The 24,977-nt window shown below is 36.5% G+C and overlaps 1 protein-coding gene across 2 annotated transcripts in view; it reads left to right on the top strand.

Annotated features, from left to right (window-relative positions):
* The window catches only part of SUGCT (succinyl-CoA:glutarate-CoA transferase), a 683,669-nt gene that overhangs the window by 276,586 nt on the left and 382,106 nt on the right, over positions 1-24,977 (top strand). For both annotated transcript variants that reach the window (XM_082662115.1, XM_082662116.1), the window contains one exon: positions 22,703-22,805. In XM_082662115.1, coding sequence (XP_082518241.1) covers positions 22,703-22,805 — 103 coding nt within the window. The remainder of the gene's footprint in view (positions 1-22,702; positions 22,806-24,977) is intronic.

Consider the following 24,977-nt stretch of genomic DNA (forward strand, 5'->3'; position numbering starts at 1 on the left):
TCTAAAGTTTATCTTGAGAATAAATTGACTAAATAAATTATTAAAAACTACTGGAGAGGACAATCCCCACTATATATTAGAACAACTCTAGTGTTAAAACACCATAAATAAATTGAAAAAAAAACCCAACAAAGTAGGGAAAATATTTCCAACAATAACTAAAGGTAATGGTAGCTATTTTACAAAAAATAATAAATCAGAAAAAAACCTACAGTAGATTAACTTGAAGAAATAATTCGTAAAAGCTGAAATCCTGGTGTCAAATATGAAAAAGTATTTGGTGTTACTAGTAATTAAATATATGCAAATAAAAATGGCACAAATAGGTTTTTCCTCTTTTTAATCATTCAAATATTTAGTAAATATAAACAATGTTGCCTAATGTGTGGTAAGACATATAGGTTCATACTCTGTTGGGGAGAAAGCAATTGGACAATAGGCATATAGAGCTTTAAAGTGTTCATTCTTACTGACTCAGTAATTCTATTTCAAAATATTCATCTATGATGTCCTAGTAAAACACTTTAGAGGAATCAAGATAAATACACTTGCAGAGTTGTACACAATAATGAAATACTGCAAAGCACATAAACATCTAGCATTAGGGAAACAAATACTTTGGAATATTGTACGTTCACCAAAAATTAAATTTACTGATAATTTTTCATAGGAAGGAAAATGTTTATTATATAATATTAATTTGAAAAGGCAAAGTTATAAACTATATTAACAATGACAACTAGAAGGAATAACAGCAAAAGAGAAAGCACTGTTGAACAACACAGATTTGAACTGTGCACGTCCACTTGTATGTGGATTTTTTCAATAGTAAATACTGTAGTTCTACATGATCCACGGTTGGTCGAGTCCACAGATGCAGAACTGAGGACATGAAGGAACTGCTTATAGGGAGGGCCCACTCTAGGTTATACTTGGATTTTTGACTGCGCACAAGGTCAGTGCCCCTAACCTCTGCATTGTTTGAAGATCAGCTGCATAGCTAAATATTAACTGTGGTTGTCTCTGGGTAGAATTATAAGTAAGATTTGTTTTCACATCCTTACATTTCTCTCTGTTTTTCAAATTTTCTAATATGAACATACTAATGATCAATAAATGGATAAAACTAACAAATAACTTTGCAGTACACACCCATTTTTAAGAGCGCAAACAACATGATACCAAAAATAGCCACAAAATAAAAAAAAAATCTGCGGTCTGACCTAGTTGGTAGACATACAAGAGATTTTATTATAAACTTTAGGTCATTAAGGGCCAAGAAGAACACAGACCACAGAGGTCAAAATAAATGTAAGAAGTTTATGCTATTTAGGGAAATATTTCTTGTCAATTAATTTATGTTCTTAATTTCTTTTAGCATGAATATCAAAATCAAAGGTATTTCTGATATTTTTCTAACTTTTATGTTATTGTGGATAAATACCTAAACTTTTATTATAATGTCCTATACTTTTCACTTGTTTTCAGTTGTAGTTTTCTCCTTTATAAATTCATTGAGAAAGTTGTATATTTTCTTGCTTTGACTTATGGTGAGGGAAAGTGTAAACTTGGTAAGAAGAAAAAGGCCCACGTCTTTTGTTTGCGTGCTACAAAACTTTTCATTTTTCAGTGGGAAAGAGAATGTTTTGATGAAACACAGTCCACCAATGAATTCTGCCATACGTAGCGGAATCTACTAACAATTTACGCATGCCTTTTGTGGTTGTTTACTGTATTGTTCAATAAAACTTACATACTTATTTTAACTGTAACCATATGAAGCATCTTAAAGCAACATGTACATGCAAAAGCTGTATATTTGAGAAGTGTCAATAATTTTATGATAATTGGTTACCTTAATTTTCTCAGGCAACAATAGCAGTTGAATGTGACATTCAATTATTAAAATACTATTTTCCAATATAATGAAATAGCTAAAAAGTAAGATCGCATTTAGGATACCTCCTTAAGTAGCCTTTGTTTTTCCCATTTCCAAAGTGTTTCTAAGTCTGAATTGTTCATTCTGTAAGATAGCAGCACCCTAGCATTACTGGCTTATCAATGGCAGTTTTTACCACCTCCTGAAAGTACTCCTGGAATTAGAAGACTAGGACTGTGATCTACAAATGTAGTAACAAATGGTAGCATAATTTAACCAAGGACCAAGAAATGGTTTTCCAGTATTACCAGCCCAGTTTGATTTACATTTCTAAGTACCAGTAACTTCCTTTGAGCATATCCAAAAAGAAAATGAATTAAGGAATTAAGGACTTCCCCTCTCAGAAATATTCTTGAGAATGAGCCAGTTTTATAATTTGGCACTGGGAGTCCATGGGTGGGCAAAGACCTAAATTTTACTTGAGTTATAATGGTTAAATTCAAAGTTCCTGTCTCATATTCCTCTCCTATTATTTTGCCATTTTCCCTTTTCTTTCTTTCTCAGCTGCCTTTGGGTTTGGTTGGTGGCTTACAGGAAAATCATGTTAGCACCTTTTATTTTCCTCCAAGTCATGCTCTAGTGTAGGTCAGAACATAGAACAATCAAATAATGTATATTCAATGCCAGAGCTGTCTATGGTATACTTTATAAATTATTTAAATTCTTAAAGTAATTAAATTAAGTAAATACTTACTTAAGTTAGTAGGTTCACTAACCACTTATTCAACCTAAGTGGTATCTTAGGTTGGGTTTTCCCAAAAGCAGACCCTGATCCAGGGACTTGGGTACAAGTAATTTATTAGGGAAATGATCTCAAGAAATACAATCAGCAAGGAGGAAAGTGAGGCAATGAGAAGCTCACAGATGAAGAAGAGGTGCAAGCATTTGATATGGGAAGCTGTCAGCAGGCTGAAACTGTCTATAGCTGCTGTAGAGCTCATTCATGTTGGTTAAGGGCACATGGAGTGTGCCGTCTACAGCCTCTACAACTATTGGTGTCAGAGGGCCCGAAAGACTGAATAGAATCGTGGTTAAGATAAGTTGAAGCTCCAATTAGACTGTTCATCTTTCAATACTTGCCCTGGCTTATTAGTTATGAGATATTAGGCAAGTTGTATGACTTTTGTGTTTCATATCTTTTTTATCTGTAAATTGGGGGTAATAATAATCCTTACCTCTAGAATTACTGAGAGAATTAAATGAGTAAATATAGGTAAAGCCCTCAGCAGAGCACCTGGCAAATGGCAAACACTTGATAAGTATTACTTATTGTAGGGATTTCGCTGGGGGCCAGTATAGTGGGGTGGCAGTTAATTTGAGTAACAGAGTTCTGTTGAAGTTTGTGTTCACTCTTATTTGGCCGCCATGTGGCATGTTGACTTGTATTAAGTAACCACAAAAACGTCCTTTAAAAAAAAATCTTGGCGGCTCCTAAGCCTTGTTTCTCTTTGTGCATTTATTATTTTTGGACTTACGTATATTTTTAATTAATTTTGTTTAAAACAAAATTGGCTCCGTTGAAACCAACTTGATAGCTGTCTTAACCAGCTTCTTGTTATTCACAAATCTGACCAACGTGACATCATCCGAACCCTCATTTAGCTTCAAGAACAGGAAGCACCCTTACTCCCCACGATTGAAGCTGAACTTTCTGGCTATATCTTTACTGGTTTCCAATTCACACAATTACGTCATTATACAAACTACATTTTCTCCATCTTATCCATGAAGATATTTTGAATGACCTTGTTAGTAGCCTTGTTGAAATCAAGGAACACTTTGCCCGTTGTATTTCTCTCACATGCCTGTGTAGAACCTAATCAAAAAAGAAAAGGAGATTGGCTTGGTGTGATTTTCCTCTAAGAAAACCATATTGGCTAACTAATACTACTTCCCTTTCTCAGTATTAAAAAAGGTACTTTAAAGTCCTTCATTCAACAAATGTATATTGAACTCCCACTCTGTCAAGCATCATTTTGAGTCCCAGGGTTTTACTTTTCCAATATTCAACATCTACTGAGCAAAACCCAGTTTCCTCGTATTCAAAAACAGGCAATAATCATGCATCCTTGCAAAGTTATTACTGTGATTTAGCGAGGTAATTTATGAAAGCACCTAGCACGTGCCAGAGTGGAGAAGGTGCTCAATATATCCGTGTCCTTTCCCAGGTTCCAAGAGACTAAACCCAAATAACTCATTTATCCATTGCTCGATCAAGCCATCCATCCATTCATCCAGATATGCATATATTCAAGCCACCTTTTATTACTCACCTCATTTATTGAGGTGGTGTAGCATGGGAGGAGGATGGGAAGAGCTTGGGTTTTGGAGCTCATACTATTTACGTTCTAATCCTGGCTCTAACTCTTACTAAAGGTGTGATCTTGGCAAGTCACTTAAACCTGTCTGTGCTTTAGGCTCCTCATCTAGCAGATGGGAACAACGATAGTATTTATGGATATAGGGTTGTTGTATTAAATGTGTAATCTATGTTAAGTGCTTAAAATAGTGTCTGGCACATAGTATATGCCATATAAATGTCAACTGTCAAATGTCAGGCTCTGTCCTGGTAAAAGGCTACAACAGGGAACAAGCCAGACTCATTTCCTGTCCTGTAGTACTTACAGAAATCCCCATATGCTCTATGAAGCCATGAGACTGCTTTAATCAAATCTGCTTGCTTTTTTGTTGTTGTTGTTAAGGGTTTGAAAAATCTTGAAAAGAAAGAGAATGTGATGAACATTTAGTTCTATTTATATCTTGCCAAATTGTTTCTGGAGTTTTGTTAATGTATATACACAATTAGATATAATTATATGCACATATAATTGTGAGTTCTGTTTTTGCATTTGCTAAAGTATTTTTGTGTATATTATATAAAGCGTTTAGTGTATATTGGCTATATATTTACTTTAAGTTGCTTGTATACTAATCTGTTGTATAAATATTCTGCAGCATACGAAGGTATTTTGCTATTTTCTAGGCATTTAGGGTTTATAAAATGTTTTTGCTGCTATTGAAGTCTTTGATTTGGTTATTAGTGTACAAATGGAGTCATTCAAACTGAATGAACAGATTTATAGTTCTTATTACTTCTTAACCAATTGTTTTCAAGAAAATTTGAGTTAATTTGTAACACCTCAGTAATATGTAACCATTAATTTTTGCCATTTCTTACAGTATCTAATGACACCTCAAATATTTTAGCTTGTATTTCTTAAATTATAAGTGAGATTGAGCTTGTTTTCTTGTTTTGACTTATTTTCATCTTTTCCCTTGGAATGAAATATTTCTTCTGTTGATGTGTGAGCTATGGGTTGGTTAAATTATATGAGAGGACTTTTTAGAAGGGCATGGCTGTTGTTTTAAAATACTGAAGCACTGTTATGGGGAAGAACATGAGGCTCCTCAGGACTCAGCAAGGATCAATAGTAGGAAGTTTCCAGGGGCAGATTCTAGGATGAATGTGAACATTTGCTCTAACATTTACAGCACTGGTTCTTACCTGGAAGGGATCTTAGAATCTCTGACAGGGCAAGGAGACTAGTGTGAGTGGAATTAGGGAAAATGAGAAAGCGCAGAAAGATTGGGAAGCTGGAATTCTTATTAAGAGATTCCCAAATATGAGGTGAGTTGCTTCTGAAAGTGCTGTCTTCCCTGGCTGAGAACCTCCTCCACTGTATGCCTGCCAAAGCAGGTTGGATGACCACTCTTCTGGGTTTCAAAGATTGGAGGCAATTGCCAGAAAAATTCATTCCGCCTCTGGGATCCTTTGAAATCAGAAATAGCATTGTATAGCCTATAACTTTTTCTTTATGCCATTTTCATGTTAGTGTATTATGTACAGTAACAAAATAATGTTCTTTTTTGTAAGGCTATTCATGAAGACACCAGATGAGAAAATGGGTAGATTTGTGAAGCAGTAGATTTTCATACTTCATTTGAAAATTTCCTTTGTTTAATATATTTAAATTACATTCAGTGGAGACATATTAAAAACAGGAAAATGAAGGAGAAGTTGCAGGCTTGCATTTAATGGTGTGTTGCTTTCTATTACCATATACTTGGAGTTAGATTATGTATGATATGATGCTGATGGTCTAAATGTGCATTTTAAGTGGCTTTTGGGAACTAGAGAGGTGGACCTCATAAATCACTCGGGTGATACGTTTTAATCCGGTGCAAGACTGTGAGGAAGTAATGAAAAGATGTGTGTTGGTCAGGAGATAAGAGGTTAAACTTGGCCCAGGAAAAGGAATACAAATTGAATTATAAATGATTGTTTTTTGAGCTAAAAATGGCACCTTATTAGTGTCTGTAAGGAAGCCTGTCCAATTTTCTTAAAATAATAGCCTTGAACTTCTGGGAAGATGGTGGTGGCTGTGGTAGATAGTTTTTGGATCTTCCCAAATCTCTCCTTAAAAATAGAGCTACATTTTAGTGAACAAAATGAGAAAAACATGGAAAACAAAAAAATGACAAGGAATCCTCTTGAATTCCAAAGTAGAAGTGAGTGGGAACAAACCATCAAAAGCCATGCGATCTGAACAATATCAGCATTTGTAAGAGGAAAAATAGAGGTGTCAAAATCATCTACAGATATTCTTTGGAAAGCACAGGGCAATTCTGAGAATAGCAACTAAAACTATGCGGTGAGTGCAGGGGGTCTCTGGGAACATCTGAAGAGACTGGGGCAGTATAGCCTCTATGAATTCTTGAAAACCACCCTCCAGGAGAGGGCTTCACATTGAGAAACTTCAGGGAGTGAAGTAAAAATTGCAGCAGGGTATGGATAAGAGAGATAAGGCCAGAGAAGATACAGATAAAAGTGACAGAGGCGAATAGAGCCAGGAAATTTGTAAAAGTAAGCCTACCATATATTTCTTTAACACTACACACACACACACCACACACCACACACACATACACACACACACACACACACACACACACACACAAAACTAAGAAAGATTTCTATGAAGTTAGCAAGGCTATTTGAGCCAAGCCTTCTTCTAAAAGTTCAGGAAAACTAATTTTACATAAAAAAGAAAAAGCAAGAGAAAAGTGCTGAGATCAAATCGTACACAAAGTTATTATAAGAATTTAAAAAGGGAATAAACAGAATAATATTTCTATAGGTAATGAAAACATGCCATAAAGACATGCCTATACAATAGATAAAAATGAACAAAAAAATTAAAAATGATATAGGACATTAAAAAAACGAACTTGACTCAGAATTAGAAAAACACAGAAATTAAGCAAAAGAACTCAGGAAAATATTAAGACACAAAAGGATAAAAAAATCAAGATTAAATTAGAAGGCACGCAAGAGTGAATCAACAAGAGATAATTCTTCAGGAAAACAGAGAGTGAAAATAAAGACAATTTAAAAAATTAAAAGGTAGTGGAAAAATATATTTCAAACAAGAATTGGAGGAAAAGTGTCAAATGTTGAAGAGAGTGACAAAAATCTACCACATGAATAATAGGAGTTTCAGAGGAACAAAACCAAAGCAGGGAACAGAACAAATGCTAGAAACACTAGGATGTCTATAATTACTGGAAGCATCAGCTAATATATATAATGTTATAAGAGACATTTTCAGTATATAAAACCATAATAATATTATCTATGTTTCCACACTTTTAAGATAGTCACTAAAATTTGAGGAAACTTCATGGAATTAAAAAAGTAAAGGATTGGGCTTCCCTGGTGGCGCAGTGTTTGAGAGTCCGCCTGCCGATGCAGGGGACATGGGTTCGTGCCCCAGTCCGGGAAGATCCCACATGCTGTGGAGTGGCTGGGCCCGTGAGCCATGGCCGCTGAGCCTGTGCGTCCGGAGCCTGTGCTCCGCAACGGGAGAGGCCACAACAGTGAGAGGCCCGCGTACCGCAAAAAAAAAAAAAAAAAAGTAAAGGATTGGGCTTCCCTGGTGGCACAGCGGTTGAGAGTCCGCCTGCCGATGCAGGGGACAGGGGTTTGTGCCCCGGTCCGGTAAGATCCCACATGCCGCGGAGCGGCTAGGCCCGTGAACCATGGCCGCTGAGCCTGTGCATCCGGAGCCTGTGCTCGGCAACGGGAGAGGCCACAACAGTGAGAGGCCCATGTACCGCAAAAACAACAACAACAAAAAAGTAAAGGATTTGAAGCTACTGAAAATAAAAATGAAATAGTCCACCATGTATCTGAGAAAACTGACTCCCCCCTAAATCAATGCTAAAACATAGTAAGACAGAGTAAAATTATTGGACTTCAAAGAAAAAAAAATCCTTCAGGCATTTAGGCAAAAAGAACACATAACTTACAAGGGAAAGAACATTAAATTATGAGGTTTTTTTTCAGGAGCAACACTTTATGCCAGAAAAAAAGGGAGTAATATTTTTAAGACACTCAAAGAAAGAAAACCAAGGATTTTTATAACCACCAAATCTGACCTTCAAGTATAAAGGATACAAATTGTTGTTAATATGCAAGCATTGACTAATCTGCTAAAGGATAAGCTTCAGATAAGGAAAATGACTGAGAGATAATGACCTAATGACTGGTGGTGAGATATATATATATATATATATATATATATATATATATATATATATATATATATATATATATATATATATAACTAAATGAGAATCATAGGGAAAGAGGATAATATGCAGTGGCTATATATTCTGACCATGTAGAAACATAAATATGGTATGTTAAGCATGAGGGTGGAAGTGGGGTAGCATAATCAAAATTTTTTACAGAATCATAACTGGTTTTGGTAGGATTAAGATAGTTATTCGAGATTATTGTTTATGTGCTGTAGAATAAAGCAAATGAGTAATCATGGGATATTCTAATTCTATTATCACCTATGTCCTTGAGAACCAGAATTATTCTAAGAATTCTGTAGACTATAAATAAAAGTTTAAGGTAAATATCAATACAAAACTGGTGTAACATTCTTAATATAAAAGGCCTTTTACACATTAATAAGAAAAAGGAAAACTCAATATATAATTGTTGGAAGAATATAATCAGGCATTTTATAAAGCAAGATAAACAGACAGTCAAAAGCATTAGTTTTAGCATTTTGCCTTAATTTTTGTATATGGTGTTAGGTAAGGGTCCAACTTCTTCATTCTTTTGCATGTAGATATACTATATCAGTTTTCCCAGCATCATTTGTTGAAAAAACTGTCCTTTTCCCCATTGAATGGCTTTGGCACTCTTGTCAGAAATCACTTGACCATAAATGTGTGGGTTCATTTCTGGACTCCCTCTTCTATTCCATTAGTCTATATGTCTGTCTTTATGCCAATACCATACCTTTTTGATTACTGTAGCTTTGTGGTAAGTTTTGAAATCACAAAGTGTGATTTTTTGTTTTGTTCTTTTTTTTCAGGATTGTTTTTGCTATTTGGGGTCTCTTGAGGTTGTGTATTGAATTTTAGGATTGGTTTTTCTATTTCTGCAAAAAATCGTCATTGGGGTTTTAGGGATTCCATTGAATCTATAGGTTGCTTTGCGTAAATTGATATCTTAACAATATTAAGTCTTCCAATTCATGAACATGGCATGTTTCCACTTACTTATGTCTAATTTCTTTCAGCAATGTTTTGTAATTTTTATTCAGCCTTAAAAAGGATGAAAATAGGGCTTCCCTGGTGGCGCAGTGGTTGAGAGTCCTCCTGCCAATGCAGGGGACACGGGTTCGTACCCTGGTCCGGGAGGATCCCTCATGCCGTGGAGCGGCTGGGCCCGTGAGCAATGGCTGCTGAGCCTGTGCGTCCAGAGCCTGTGCTCCTCAACAGGAGAGGCCACAACAGTGAGAGGCCTGTGTACTGCAAAAAGAAAAAAAAAAAAAGGAAGAAAATATGCTACAATGTGAATGAACCTTGAAGACATTATGTTAAGACACATATTATATGATTCCACTTATAAGAGGTACTTAGAGTGGTCAAAATCATAGAGACAGAAAGTATAATGGTGGTTGCCAGGGATCGGGGGAAGGGAAGAATGGGGATTTATTGTTTAATAGGTATAGAATTTCAGTTTTACAAGATGAAAAGAGTTATGGGGACAGATGGTGGTGATGGCTGCACAACAATGTGAATGTATACCACTGAACTGTACACTTGAAATGGTTAAGATGGTAAATTTTATGTTATGCGTATTTTAACACAGTCAAAAGGGGAAAAAACCATTGTGATCTCTTAAATTTTTAAGAAATATAAATTCATACAACATGCTAAACGATATGCATAAATCAAAATTATTTCTGTGTGGTAAGGTTATAGTTGATTTTGTTTCTTCTTTTGTGCCTGTTGACATTTAAATATTTTTCTACAATAATTATGTATTGCTTTATTAGTAGTCTTTTTTTAAAATAAATTTATTTACTTTTACTTATTTTTTTTTGGCTGTGTTGGGTCTTCGTTGCTGCACACGGGCTTTCTCTAGCTGCAGCGAGAGGGGGCTACTCTTCGTTGTGGTGCGCAGGCTTCTCATTGCGGTTGCTTCTCTTGTTGTGAAGCACAGGCCCTAGAGCGCGCGGGCTTCAGTAGTTGTGGCATGTGGGCTCAGTCGTTGTGGCTAGCGGGCTCTAGAGCGCAGGCTCAGTAGTTGTGGCGCATGGGCTTAGCTGCCTCGTGGCATGTGGGATCTTCCTGGACCAGGGTTCGAACCCGTGTCCCCTGAATTGGCAGGCAGAGTCCCAACCACTGTGCCACCAGGGAAGTCCCTATTAGTAGTCTTTTACAAAGAGATCTTGATTCAAGAGGCTTATTTTTTGATATAAGGAGCCCTGCTGTGAGGTATTGCTGGACCTTGGCAGTGTGGGCAACTTTCCCGCATCATATTTGCAGTGGTGCTGAGCCCCTACTGAGGCTGTAGGGACAGTCACAGCAATGCTGGTCAGTCCAAACCATTATCATACATGATCCACTCTTCATTTAAAATATGTGCAAAGCAGAACATGTTTTGGAACTGTGAGTGATCATTAGTATGGACCTGAATTATTAATGTGGTGATAATAATTAGTCTGACTCGTAAGACATAGTGGCTCATCAGCTTAGTAAGTGTCCTGTTGTATTTAAGAGCAAGTTGTATGAAAAGTCCGTAATGACCCTGCACTAGAAAGCAGTGGTTGGAGTCCCTGGATGGACTCTTTTGCCATCTTTTGTGTGGCCTGTGAATCGACATGCAGACAAAGGAGAGAGCTAGTGAATACTAGCGGGGAAAAAAAAAGATAACTTTAACCATAATTTATTAGTAATATGTAGAGATAAATTCCTAAGAGGAAATAAGGTCTAAGGAAATTACAGGAAATATTAAATCTGTGATTCTGTTTACGGTAGAAACGCCGACCAACAAATTCCAGCTGTTTCTCTGTGGGTTATAGAAGTGTCACAGGCCTATTTATAGTTGCTGCATTGTAGACTCCAGCCTGGTTGTTATGGAATCCCATTGGTTTGGTTTGGGTTTACTCAGATTTGTCCAAAGACACATTTCCTATAGGCAATATATTTATGGAATGTAGCCCTGTACCAAATTTTTGTTTCTATAACTTCTATTCTGGTTTCTTCCTCTTCCTGCCAAGTTTGCCTCCCCAGAAATGTTAGTGTAGTATTATTTATTTAACACTTATGTACCACTTAATTGTACAATTACACTGTTCTAAATACCTTCAAAGTATTAATTCATCTAATTCCTCATGACAAAGTTAAGAGCTAGATACTGTTTCTTAAACCAACACAAAAACCAAAAACCTTAAAGGACAAGAATCATAATTTGTCTACATTAAAGTTAATTTTTTCTACATGAAAAAATAAATACTGATAAGCCAAAAGACAAGCTATAGTCTAGGAGAAGAAATTTGCAATGCATGTAACTAATAAAGGATTTGTATCTAGATTATGCAAATGTTCTTATAAGTCAATAAGGAAAGAAAAGCACATCATCTGAAAAAGGGGCAAAGGATATGAAGAGGAAAGAAACAAAAGAAAAACAAAAGTCTAATAGCCTTTAAGCTTATGAAAAAATGGTTAATTTTTCCAGTTGGGAGAAATACAACTTAAAGTAACCGTGAGATACCATTCCACCTCTATCTGATTGGCAAAACTTTCTTCTGACCGTAAAAGTTGGTGAGAATATGGAGCATGGTAGAAGCAGATATTGACATCAACCACATCGCAGAGCAGTTTGGCAAAATCGAAGACAGCTGACAATGTGCCTGCTTTATGACTCAGCAGTTCTACCTCTGTATATATACCTTGGGGAATCAATCCCATATGACCAAACAGAGAAATGTATAAGGTTCCACTGAAGCATTGTATGCAATAGTAAGAAATTGAAAACAATTGATCATTAATAGGAGGAAAGATAAATTGTGGAATATTCACACAGGGATGTGCCCAGTGGGTAAAATAAATGAGTCAAATCTATATGCATGCAGATGTATAGATCTTGAAATTAAAATGTTCAATAAGAATAGCAAGTTGCAGGGTAAAGGTTAAAAACACACAACGTGATACTTTATAATGCCTATGGATTCATCTAAACAGATACACAGATATGTAATATAAGTGCAGTAGCATGAACAGAGAGATGCACAAGATCTCTAGGATGGTGGTTACTTCTGACATGAAGAAAAACGGGAAAAAAGGTCAAGGAGAGGCACCAAAGGGGCTTTGCCTGTATCTGTAACATTTTGTTTCTTAAAGATATGAAGCAAATATGCTAAGACTCATTAACAATGTGAGTGGGTGAGGGCACATAAGTATTTATGTTATTTCCTTCTCTATACTTTTTATTCCTATACTTTTTGGCATATTTGAAATATTTCACAACAGTAAAATAAATAAGTTTAATAATTTTTTTTTGTATTTACCTATATTTTTGCTTACTATCTTCCTTCTTCTTTTCTTTTTAACATCTTTATTGGAGTATAATTGCTTTACAATGGTATGTTAGTTTCTGCCGTATAACAAAGCGAATCAGCTATATATATATATACATATAGCCCCATATCTCCTCCCTCTTGCGTCTCCCTCCCACTCTCCCTATCCTACCCCTCTAGGTGGTCACAAAGCACCGAGCTGATCTCCCTGTGCTATAAACTAACTCTAGTGGCTAATACTCCTAACTTTCCTTTTAAAAACCTTTGGGGAGAATTCCCTGGTTAGGACTCTGCACTTCCACTGCAGGGCGCCCAGATTTGATCCCTGGGGTTGGGAACTAAGATCCTGCATGCCACATGGGGTGGCCAAAAAAGAAAAAAAAGAGACATTGAGTAAAATAGACAGTACTTGGAGAAGAAGAATACTTCAGAAACAACCATAATTTTAAAAAAAAGTCTTTGGGAAGCATTGCTATGATATTGACATAAACTCATCCCAAAACTTTTATGTTATATGGACAGTATGTCTTTCCACAGTTTTGTATTCACTTCTCACTGGCTTACAGAGTAATGGATTTTGTAATTCTCCAATGCTTTTGTTCAGTCTCTGCAAGATATTTATTTAGCTTTCTGGGTTTTTCACAAAATTATTTTGAATTTAAAGACACACGTTTCTGGGTCTAGTTTTCTGTATATCAAGAAGGTGGTGTGTTAGGAGAGCTTTGTCTCCACTATCCTGGAGAGCCACCCTCATGGTCTAATAGGGGAGTCCACCATTGTAGTTGTATTTTATTTGTTTAAGGGGATGGAACTAATATGTGCAAATTTAAAAAGATTGATGGGTTTTGGGTTTCGGGTGTATAAACATCCAAACTTATTTTCAGAACTCTGTAGTTGGCAAGTCCACAACTCTACCGTAGAGATAGTATAGCAACAAGACAGGTATACCTTTCTACTTATGCATAAATATACAAAACTTTTTTGAAAGTTGATTCATATTTCCAATTATATGAAGAAATCATTGTGTGAATTAAAGAATACTTTTGTAACATAAAGTCATATTCTAATATGTTAGTATGTTACATTTGAATTTTCCTATAAAACCTCTATGAAAAGACAACTAACTAGACTCCAAATTGGAGCCCTGAAATTTTATGTGGGAAAATGCCAGGATTCAAAGATTTAGAATATTACCAAAGAATCTCCTTGAAATCCTTTTCTGTTCTGACCCAAAAGTGGAGAAGAGTTCATGAAACCAAGAGGGATATGATTTCATTTTTGCCCCACACTTACCCTATTTTCTGCTCCGGAAACTTGAAAAGTCATGGAGGAAAGTGTCATTGAGTATCTCTTAAAGTCTAGCAAGAGATAAGGGTAAAGAAAACCTTTCATTTGCTCCAAGTTGCTGTCATTGACTGTTTTTTTTTTTTTTAACATCTTTATTGGAGTATAATTGCTTTACAATGTTGTGTTAGTTGCTGCTGTATAACAAAGTGAATCAGCTCTATGTGTACCTATATCCCCATATCCCCTCCCTCTTGCGTCTCCCTCCCACCCTCCCCATTCCATCCCTCTAAGAAGGCACCAGATTTTGTCCAGGGAGCACCCTGGGCCTTTTAGGGAAATGAGGCCTTGTCCAGGTAAGGACACAGCATGAGCCATAGCAGGCATTTTCTTTTATCGCTGATAGGAATCGAAGGCTTGGACTTTGTCTTAACCATTAGAATGAGGCAAAAATACAAGATCTTTAACTTCTGTGGCTTTTCCACAAGCTATATTGATGTTGGTACCTCTTTAAATTGTTTCAACCATGCTGATTGTTAGCCTGGTAAAATGTGTTTATTTTATTACTCCCTGCCTAGTTTGAAATCTCTGTATTGTCATTCCCTCCTATGGGATCTCTAAGTGTAATGAAGACTGATGGGGATTCCTGACACTGGTGTCATCACCAATCCCCCAGAGGCTTCAGTGCAAACACTGATATTTTCTAGAATAAGAAATGAATAAACAACAGCAAAGTAACATGTTAATATATTTTAGAACTCCCAAAAGCTTAGACTTAAATTTTTAGAATTGAGAGATTATTGATATATATTATATATTATTAGTTTTAGGTGTACAACATAGGAATGATTTGATATTAGTATGCTTAGACCTTTATAATCAGAAAATATTTAAGCTATGATCAGCAAAAAGTAGGAGTTGCTATATAAATTGTTAAAATTCCTTCCTTGGATTTGAAGTTATAGACATATTTTATTATTGTATTCATTTCTGTTATGTGACCTTACAACTAAGTAAATACCATTTTGAGTACTTACTACATGCTAGGTGATGTGCTAAGCAATTTACAACTGATTATAATTTCCTTAGAACAGAAGAGAAAATTGGAGCTCAGAGAAGTTAAACAACTTTACTCATGGTCACAAAGTTAGGTGAGCTTAGGATTAAAAATCAGGCTTGTCTTTTCAATAAATTTTATTTATTGATTATCGTTTATAAATGGCAACAGTGTATTATAGTGAGATGAGCTCTGAGCCTGAAATGTGGACTTGAGTGTGAGTCTCAATTTTTTCATCTTCAAAATAAGAGTAATGAGTCCTTTCTCATAGAGTTCTTGAAAGGCTGAGATTAAAAAATGGTGGCCAATATTACGAGACCTTATCAGACCACAGGGTTGATCAGTTGTTGGTGGGAAGGAAGTCACGAATAGTTGGAACCCAGACAACTTACCCAGTATAGAGTTAACCTCCCTTCCTCCCCCAGCTCTGGGGCAAACAGTAGCTGAATTGCCAATGGCCTAAGGGTGGCACTGTGTGCTAGATTTGACTGGATTGACACTGACATCTATTGGGTCTACCCTACTGAAGGAGCATTGACAAAGACCAGTTCAAGACCTCACCAGCTTATAGCTTCGAGCCTTCTGATCCATACACTTCTGCTCAACTTCTCTGTGCCCTAGTTTCCTCAACCATGAGGATCATAAACCTCACCTCATGGGATTATGAGGACAAGAAATAATATATGCCAAGTATTTCTTGTGGTGTCCAGTACATATTATCATATTATAAAAGGCTCTCAGTTAACAGTAGCACTAAGATGCTGTACTGCCTTTTCAAGCCCTTTGTCGGACAGGTCTTCAGCAGCACATCACTCACAAAACTTTGTCTGATCTGCTCTCCTGCACTCTGCTGCCCAGGGTCAGGCAGTAGAAAGTGGTGGTTAACACATGAGCTTTGGACTCAGGATAGTCTTCTAGCTTGACTACTTCATGTTGATACAAGTTGAAAAGGCTACTTAAACTCTCTAAATCTTGGTTTGCTCCATCTTTAAAATGAGCATGATAATGGTGCCTACCTAACAGGATTGTTATGAGAATTAAATGAAGTAATGTTTGTAATCTGCTTAGCACAGAGCCTTGCAATTGGTAAATGTTTAATAAATGTTTGCTTTGATTTGAAAAAATTGTGAACGTTTTTAATTGATGTTTTTATTAAGGTCATATAGATAGGAGGTGCTGGGGCTGTGACTCAATCCCAAATCTATCCACATCTCATGCCTGTTCTATTGTAGCACACTTCTTGTGTTTGGATACTTCCAGTAACAACTGCCAGTATGGTCCCTATTACTAGAAATATTTTCAGTATACATAATATGATGACTTTGTAGGATCATAGAAAACAATAGATGATTTTTAAGATCTTTTGAATTCCTGGGATCTTATGATTCTCTGGATCATAGGAAGTCCCTAAATTGAAACATTATGTCTGAAGCATTTACTTGTAAATTAGTCTTTGGGAACTAGTGATCTATTTTCCATAAGACATACTTCTATACAGAATTTAGAGACCAGTGTAGAAAAAGAAGGAAAAGGAGGTGCTGTGATATTACATTTAAAGCTAAGGGCCTCGGGCTTCCCTGATGGCGCAGTGGTTGAGAGTCCGCCTGCCGATGCAGGGGACACGGGTTCGTGCCCCGGTCCGGGAAGATCCTACATGCCGCAGAGCGGCTGGGCCCATGAGCCATGGCCGCTGAGCCTGCGCGTCCGGAGCCTGTGCTCCGCAATGGGAGAGACCACAACAGTGAGAGGCCCGCATATCACACACACACAAAAAAAGCTAAGGGCCTCAAATTGTCTTCCTTCTCCCAACCTCAGTATCTGAATAAAACTAGTCTCAGCAAGGTTTCAGGAGAAGATACTCCACCCCACTAATTCAAGCTAATGTGACTGAGATGAAACCGAGGGTAGTTATCAGTTAGCCATTGATAAGTGGTGACTTGTGACCTGCCTTCACTGGTTAGGCTTACTTTGATTGTTTCTATAAAAGCTTGTATGTCCTCCAAGGGTCACATAGCCTGGGCAATAGGATGTTTGCCCAAGTTGTTTTTTAGGAACTTGGAGTCAGCTGTGTCCAGTTTGAGCTTGAGATGATTAAGACTGGTTAAGACCTCCCACCCTCCATCTGGGCACGTGCAAATGTCCATTCGGTGACCTTTTGATGTCTGAGGGCCAGAATCTCCACCCTCACAGCATGCTAATGCTGCCGTTTTCTGAGCATGTCTCCCATGCAGAAACCCGTGGCTTGGTTGCATCTGCACAGAGCAACGATTGCCTGTCCTTTTTCTTATCTCAAATTACCTTTCTCCATGCTCCCCCTGCCTCAGTTTTTATACCATAAATATCCCCAGCCCCTCACCTTCAGGGAGACAGATTTGAGACTTTTCCCGTCTCCTGACTTGGATGCCTCAGGAATAAACCCTTTCTGTGCTGCGAACCTCATCGTCTCAGCGTTTGGCTTGCGACGCACCAGGCAAACAAACAAGACCCTCTTATTCTTCCCAAATAGTCATATATTCATTCATTTAGCAAATATTGAGTGCCAACTGTATTTTAAGTTATGGGGCTATAACAGTCAAGAAATCGTCTGTTTCTCTAGTGTGAGAGAAGGTAATGATCTTGGGGAAGGAAATAGTTGGACAGATTTGAGACATATCTAAAATGAGTGATTTATGGAAAGGGGGAAAATTGGAGGCAGTAAGTTTTTAATCAACTATTGCCATAGTCCATGTGTGATGAATCAAGGGCTTGAACTGTGGTAGTAATAGTGGCAATAGAGGAATAAAACTTAACTTTTGAAAAGTTGATTCTACAGGGCAATTATGTATAAATGATAAATGATGAGAAGAAGGAGTTCCAGATTTAGCCAAGGGTTTGAGTTCAGGCAAGGGAGAATATTAGGTTTATGGGGCAAATGGAAATTTTAATCATCCATGGGCAAGTCGTGTTTATGGGGATGATACTACATCTGAGTGGAAATATTCTATGGTAACTAGAAAAGGGGAACTGAGGAAAGGTCAGGGCTAGAAATAATAGATTTGGGTATCATCTGCGTAGAGATGACAGGATTACTTAAGTGCTTAAAAGAAAATGAAGAATATTGGGACTGGAAGGAAAAGGTAAAAGAATTAATTAAAAAAAAACCCAGAAATGGCCAAAGGGGTATTAAAAATCCAAGAAGGTATCATAGGACCTAAAGATAAGATAGTCAACAGTGTCAAATACTGCACAGAAAGCAAGTGGGATTCGGACTGTGAACAGAATATTGGCAGACCCAAGTGGTCACTGGAGACCCTTGGAGACTGGGTAAGAAAAGGTGTTGGTGGCCAAGTCATATATCAGAGGCTCAAGCAGTAATGATAGGTTGGAAACATAAATAGGATAGTAACAAAAAAGGGTAAGAATGCCTGGAAAACTTATTTTTTCAAACAAAAACTTATTATTTCTGGTTGACAGTAATATGGAAGATATTGATGGAGAGGCAGGTTTAAGAAGCATCAGAGGGAGACAGCATGGTGCCTCCTGTCAAGTTTCTTTTTCTCTAGTCTCATCGATATCCTTCCCTTCTCTGTATCAATGCTGATTATGTCAGTCCCCTACTGAAAGACCTCTCTGGGTTCCTCATTGCCAGTGGAAATCCAATATCCTTAGCATAGCTCACCAGATGCCGCACGCTCTTGGTTCTAACCTCCCTTTTCCATTTCCTCTTTTGCCGCTCAAGGCACAGGAAATTTCACATTCTTTCCAGATTGAGTCTTTGTACACATTGCTTTTTCTGCCTGGAAGATCCTTCTTCCCACCCTTCACGTGGAAAATTCTAACTCATCCTTCAACACCTGGCTCAAATGTCACCTCATTTTTGAATGCTTTCCTGACTCCCCAGGCCCAGTGCAGGTCTCCCTCTTTGGTGCTTCGACTGCAAGTTGTTCATTCATATTTTTGTCTCAGCATCCTGCACTGTAATTCATAAATTTCGATAGCTCTGTTCTCCATTAGACTATATGATCTCTGAATACGATGACTGTCTCTTTTTTATCATTGTAATCCCCATGACTGGCACAAAAGAAAACTCTTGCTAAAAGCATCAGGAATGAATGAGTGAGTATTAATGTAAAGAGATATATCATGAGGTATATAGGATGAAAGTGAAGAAGCATCTTAGTGCTAAGCAAAATAAGCCAGACACAGGAATACAGATACTGCATGATCTCACTTATGTGTGGAATCTAAAAAAAGTCAAACTCATAGAACGAGTGTAGAACGGCGGTTGCCAGGGGCTAGGGTGTGCGGGAGATTGGGAGATGTTGGTCAAAGGGTACAAACTTTCAGCTGTCAGATGAAAAGTTCTGAGGATCGAATGTACAGTATTGTGATTATAGGTAATAATACTGTATCAAATACTTAAAGTTTGCTGAGAGGAGTTGCTAAGTGTTCTCACCACACACACACAAATGGTAACTGTGATAGTGGTAATCATTTCACAATGTATATGTATGTTAAATCATCACATTGCTCACCTTAAAAAATCATGTTGTACAAATTAAATACATATGACTTTTATTTGTCAATCGTACCTCAAAAAAGTTGGGGTGGGCGAAGCTATATGAATTTGAGCAAGTTAATTTCTCCGAACCTGAGTTTCCTATTGGTCAAAGGAGGATAATACTTACTTTATAATGTGCTTATGAGGATAAAATCTACAAAATATAGATCAAACAATTAATGACCAGCATTTATTCATCATTAATGTTATAATTATTTTCAACTCCCACCTTCATGGCATGGATCTCTTATTAGTTGCTCTCTGGCCTTGGATTTGGCTGCAACTTTAATCCATTCTCAAAAGAGAAGAATCTTTGGTTCGTTTTCTAAGTTAAATTTTCATGTTAAGAAATTGAAACTCAAGTCTATCTTTAAGCAGCAGTGTTTCATCTGCCTAAATGATGTAATCTGATTAATAATAACCATTCGGCATCAAGTGAATTCAACAAAAATCTAGAATTAAATATATGGGTTGATTTAGTAAGTTTACAATTAAGTCTGAATTGTTTTATGAGTCTCCAAGGAACTTCCCAGAGGAGGCCCTAGCTTTGAGGCCTACTACAGTGGATCCAGGGACACCCTTCTTGTCTTATCTTCAGGATTGTGTTGCCCTGAGTGAGTTAAATCAGCTCTTTCCATTTTTTTTTTAGCAGAATTTTTGTGGTTCATAAAAACAAGCACTTACAGATTTTCTTGCGTAGATAAAGGAAAGGATTCTACATCAGATTTAGATCAAGAAATAGATTTTTAGAAGAAAATGATGGATGTGTCCTCTGGGAGTAACGGAATGCAGTGATGTTCGTCTCTGACTGATTGAGTTTAAGGCATTTGTGAACACTTCCACGCCCACACCCACTCAAATACACAAACAGTGGTCACAACTGCAGCTCCAGACGCTGCCTCTCTCCCCAGTCTCATATCCAAAGTGCATCCGTTGTTTTCCATAACATGAAATAAATCCCTCCCTTTTGCCCAGTGGTGAAAAGCTTATATAAATACTAAAACTTCAACTATTCCCCTGAGTTTCCTGTTGGCAAGCCTGCAGCTATGGGTTTGTTGAGATATTGACATACATTTTCTGTGCGGATCTTTCAGGCCGCTTGGGTGAGTCCAGTGGTGATAAATTTATGTCTTGAAAATTCATCAGAGTAACCATTATAACACTCTGTTTATGAAAACTTAAATAATTAACACCCTAAATTAAAAGGCTCCAGGTTCAAAGCACCTCTTTTATTCTTTCAACATATATCATTCTGGTGATATATATCTATATATATCTTAGCAAGTCTCCGCCAGGAGACAACTTTAATAGTCATTGAAAAGAAAATGTGGATGCGAAGAATTGACTAATTCAAAACATATAATCTTGCATTGTGGCGTTCCCATGAAAGAATATTTTTCAATATTTAGAAGTGAAGTCTTTTATTGTGTACTAAATAGGGATAGTTAACATTACTGGGCCATAATTAATGTGTATAATGAAAAATCTTTATCATAATGGAAAGAAAAGGGGGAAGGCATTATTTTTAAAGACAAAAATCCATGCCTGGTGTAGAGTAGACGCTCCTCAGGTGGTTGTAGAATAAGTGGATGTGTGAATAGGATTAATTATACTCCTAGTGAAATGTATACTACCTTCATTAAAAATTTTTATCAGATTCTTATGTAAAAAATTTATATGATTGAACATAGTTGTTCATATAGTAGTCTGTCTTTTAGAGTATGTTAATTCAAACTTCTCTTTTCTTTTTATCTATTAGATGGCAATTAGAGAAGTGTTCTCAAAGTATTGACACTTTTTAATCTTTTTTTTAAATAGTGGAAAAAGTGCATTCCTCTGACATAATTCCCATAGAATCTGCTGATCTGAAATTAATTTTAGCTATGTCTGAGAGAGCTGAATAGAAGCCCATGAATATTAACTATTTCTACTACACTTCCACTAGCCCTCCCATATTCGTGAAGCATTTTACTTGCTGCCAATAATTTACTATAGCTAACGCTTCTTAAAAATTTCTTTTAACCTAGATTATTACTTAACTAAAAATAGTTTGCTATTTTAACAATTAACAGTTGTCAAATTCTTCATATATTACAAGCTATGAGTGTTTATTTGTCTTTGAGGATCCAAGATTTTGTTTCTGGGCTCACTGTCTTAACAGAGAACTAAAAAACAGTAAATCTCATTAATGAATTAGGTCTCCTTTCCTTAAGACCTAATAGAGAAAAGAAAGGAAATCAAATAAGCTTTTGTGTCTGTGAAGTCCAATTTTAAATTATAGTAAAAATAAAACAGAGGTAAAGGACTTGGATGAATTTGAGGGTTGTTGGCTAAATTGAGGTATTAGTCTTTACATGTCTCCATTTGTTCTAATTGGTAAACCACAGTGCAAGTAAATAAGTAATTAAGTTTTTTTTTTAGGCCAGTGGTTGTGGCTGTTAATTCTGGTGTGCTTTAAGAGTAATGGAGGTAAAACATACAGCTTTCTTTTAAAACCAATTCATTAGTTTATTTTTTGTTTTGAGGAATAATTTAGCATATCTGTGTCTATCTTAACCTCATGTACTATTGCCTGAGACCTAAAAAACACTGCACAATGACGTTATACTCAAAACTTCAGTAACATTATATTATCATCATTAAATTCATCAAGTGCTCAATACCACATTTGAAGCTCAGTTAATACCATTTTCTACATAATCTCTCTTCTTCAAGGGTCTCTCTGTCAAAAAGTTCATAGGGTCAGAAATAGGAGGAATTTCAACTCTAATGGTGGATTTGCAAACAAGGGGATGGGAGTGGCTATTCTTATAACTTACAGGGCAACTCAAGTTGTTTCATATTGGCAACATTCTCTCAAAACTAGGCACAAGGAAAGTTAAAGAAACATGTTTTTGTCATTATCAGTTGCTTTCAAAGAGGGCCACAGGAGAAAACAGGTTGTGTACATTCTTTAGAGTATAAAAGTGCATCCTTTTTTGGTCTCTTCCTAGGTTTGAAGAAGAAATGACCAGCAAGTGGTTACACCTCTTCGAAGGCAGTGGAGTCCCGTATGGCCCAATTAACAACATGAAGAATGTGTTTGCAGAACCCCAGGTTTGTTTTTTGAAATTTTTAGTATGTTTTGGTTAAAACCACAAGAATTTGCCTCTCTTTTCTATCCAGACTGATCCATATAAGTGTACATTAGCCATTGATCTTGAGCTTAAGTCACATCACGTGATTTTTTACTCTTACGTTAAAGTGTGGGTCTGAAATAAAAATTATCAGAATTTAGCACTGGCAGCCTACAATCATACTTTTATATGTATCTGATCGAACATATTTCTTCAGCAGCCATAAAGTATCCAAGGTCAGGGCATGTGTTTTCCCCGAAAAATAGAAATATAGACAATGGAAAGGTTGGAGTCAGGCACGCAGAGATCATTCTCTGCAGAAAGAAATGGGAGGACCTTCACAGCTGTAGTCCCCCTCTCATCGTATGGCTGTCTTAAAATGTACAAAGCAAGTCATCATTAGTTCTGCTGATGAGGGGCTTTCTGTGCGCTTTGACTAATGTGCATTACTCGTGGAGAACAAATGTACTTGAATAGAGATTCGTGCTGTGCATTGCTTACAGACTCCCTCTTGGGGTACAGAAATAAGGATCATCTGAAAAAATGTTTCTTCTATAACATTGTTCCAATGATTTTTTTTAGATAATGTCAAAATAATAAGTTTTGATTTTATTACTTTAATCAGTATCACTGCAAGCAATTTACCATTTCTCAGATTCACATATTAATCCCACAATGTAGAGGAACTGCCTTTTTCTATGAAACTTTCGCCGTGATTATTCATGTATCTGTCAGCTTCCGTCATTTCAAAATTATAGTTTTTCTCTTTATTCTTTTCATTTTTTATAGCGGTAGATTTTTCTTTGAAATGAATTGTTGAAAATGGAATATACTTTTTTAAGGGAGCAAACTGACTTAATTCTAACTTTGGTACCTTCATGCTACATGAATATCTGTTTAAAGGATAATTGAACTGTGTTCAATTCAATGATTATAATGTTTACTGGAGAAAAAAAGGTGAATGAATGCAGGAATTCTGCTCTGTGCTATTTTTTTCTGCCAAGATTGTGAGTATGGCAACACTTTGTTCCTAATGAAAGAATGGTCAATAAGGATTGGAGAAAAGGGTGCCCACTTGATATGGGCTGAGTCTTTGTGAAAGGGTCCCCACTACATCAGTGATTAATGCTGGTGATTGTTTGTGATGAGGTAGCAGTTTGTGCACCCTGAATGTAGACCAGAGGGCCAGTTTTCTCACTTCAAGCTTTGGCTTTAAGCTGTTGTAGGGGAATGGGTGGCTTTCACCATTATTTTCCTGCTTAAAAGTAGAACCAAGATGTGTAGGACTTCCTATTTAACTTAGTTTGAGGGCACATTTCTCTAGGGAGAATTCCTGAGGGTTTTTCCATCAGCACTTCTGTTGACTCCATCTGTGTTTCATCAGGAATAAAGGCACCAAAGCAAAAAATGTTATTTTAAAAATTATTAGATATATTCAAGTGTTACTTATTTTTTAGGCTTTGATAAACAAGGATCCAAGGTCCCATCCTTAAAATTGTTCACTTTATGGGCTGGTTCGGATTGAATATTGGGTAATTAGGATTTTCATTCCCAATTTTCCCTTGTAGCTCACTTTAATTACTTTAATTTTTGTATCTCAGCTCTTGTGGACCTCCAGGAAGTTTCTATTATTGGTCTATGGCTTATTTTAGTTCTTAAACAATTTTTCAAATGGAGAATAGTGATATTCTAAGTCAGGATACCAACTTTTCCTACTACCCCAAAAGTCTTTGAAAACTGCCTTCTTATCCACCAAAAAGTAGATTCTAATTGTTACAATTCTAATATCAAAAATTCTTAATCATACAGTGATAGTTATTGACAATAGCGTAGAGTTGGTCTCTTATATACCATTTCATTCTTCTTTGGAATTTAAACACCAAAATGTGTGTATAAAATTATCTGGATTTTTAGAAAAACTAGAGAGCAGTGTAATATTAGTACGAGGACCTACTGTATGGCACAGGGAACTCTGCTCAATATTCTGTAACAACCTAATCAGGAAAAGAATTTGAAAAGGAATAGATACATGTGTATATATAACTGAATCACTTTGTTGTACACCTGAAAGTAACACAACACTGTTAATCAGCTGTACTCCAATATAAAATAAAAAGTTGAAAAAAGTAAAAATAAGCAAAGATGACTATGG

Source organism: Grampus griseus (assembly GCF_964374135.1).
Source record: "Grampus griseus genome assembly, chromosome: 9".
Taxonomy (NCBI): Eukaryota; Metazoa; Chordata; class Mammalia; order Artiodactyla; family Delphinidae; genus Grampus; species Grampus griseus.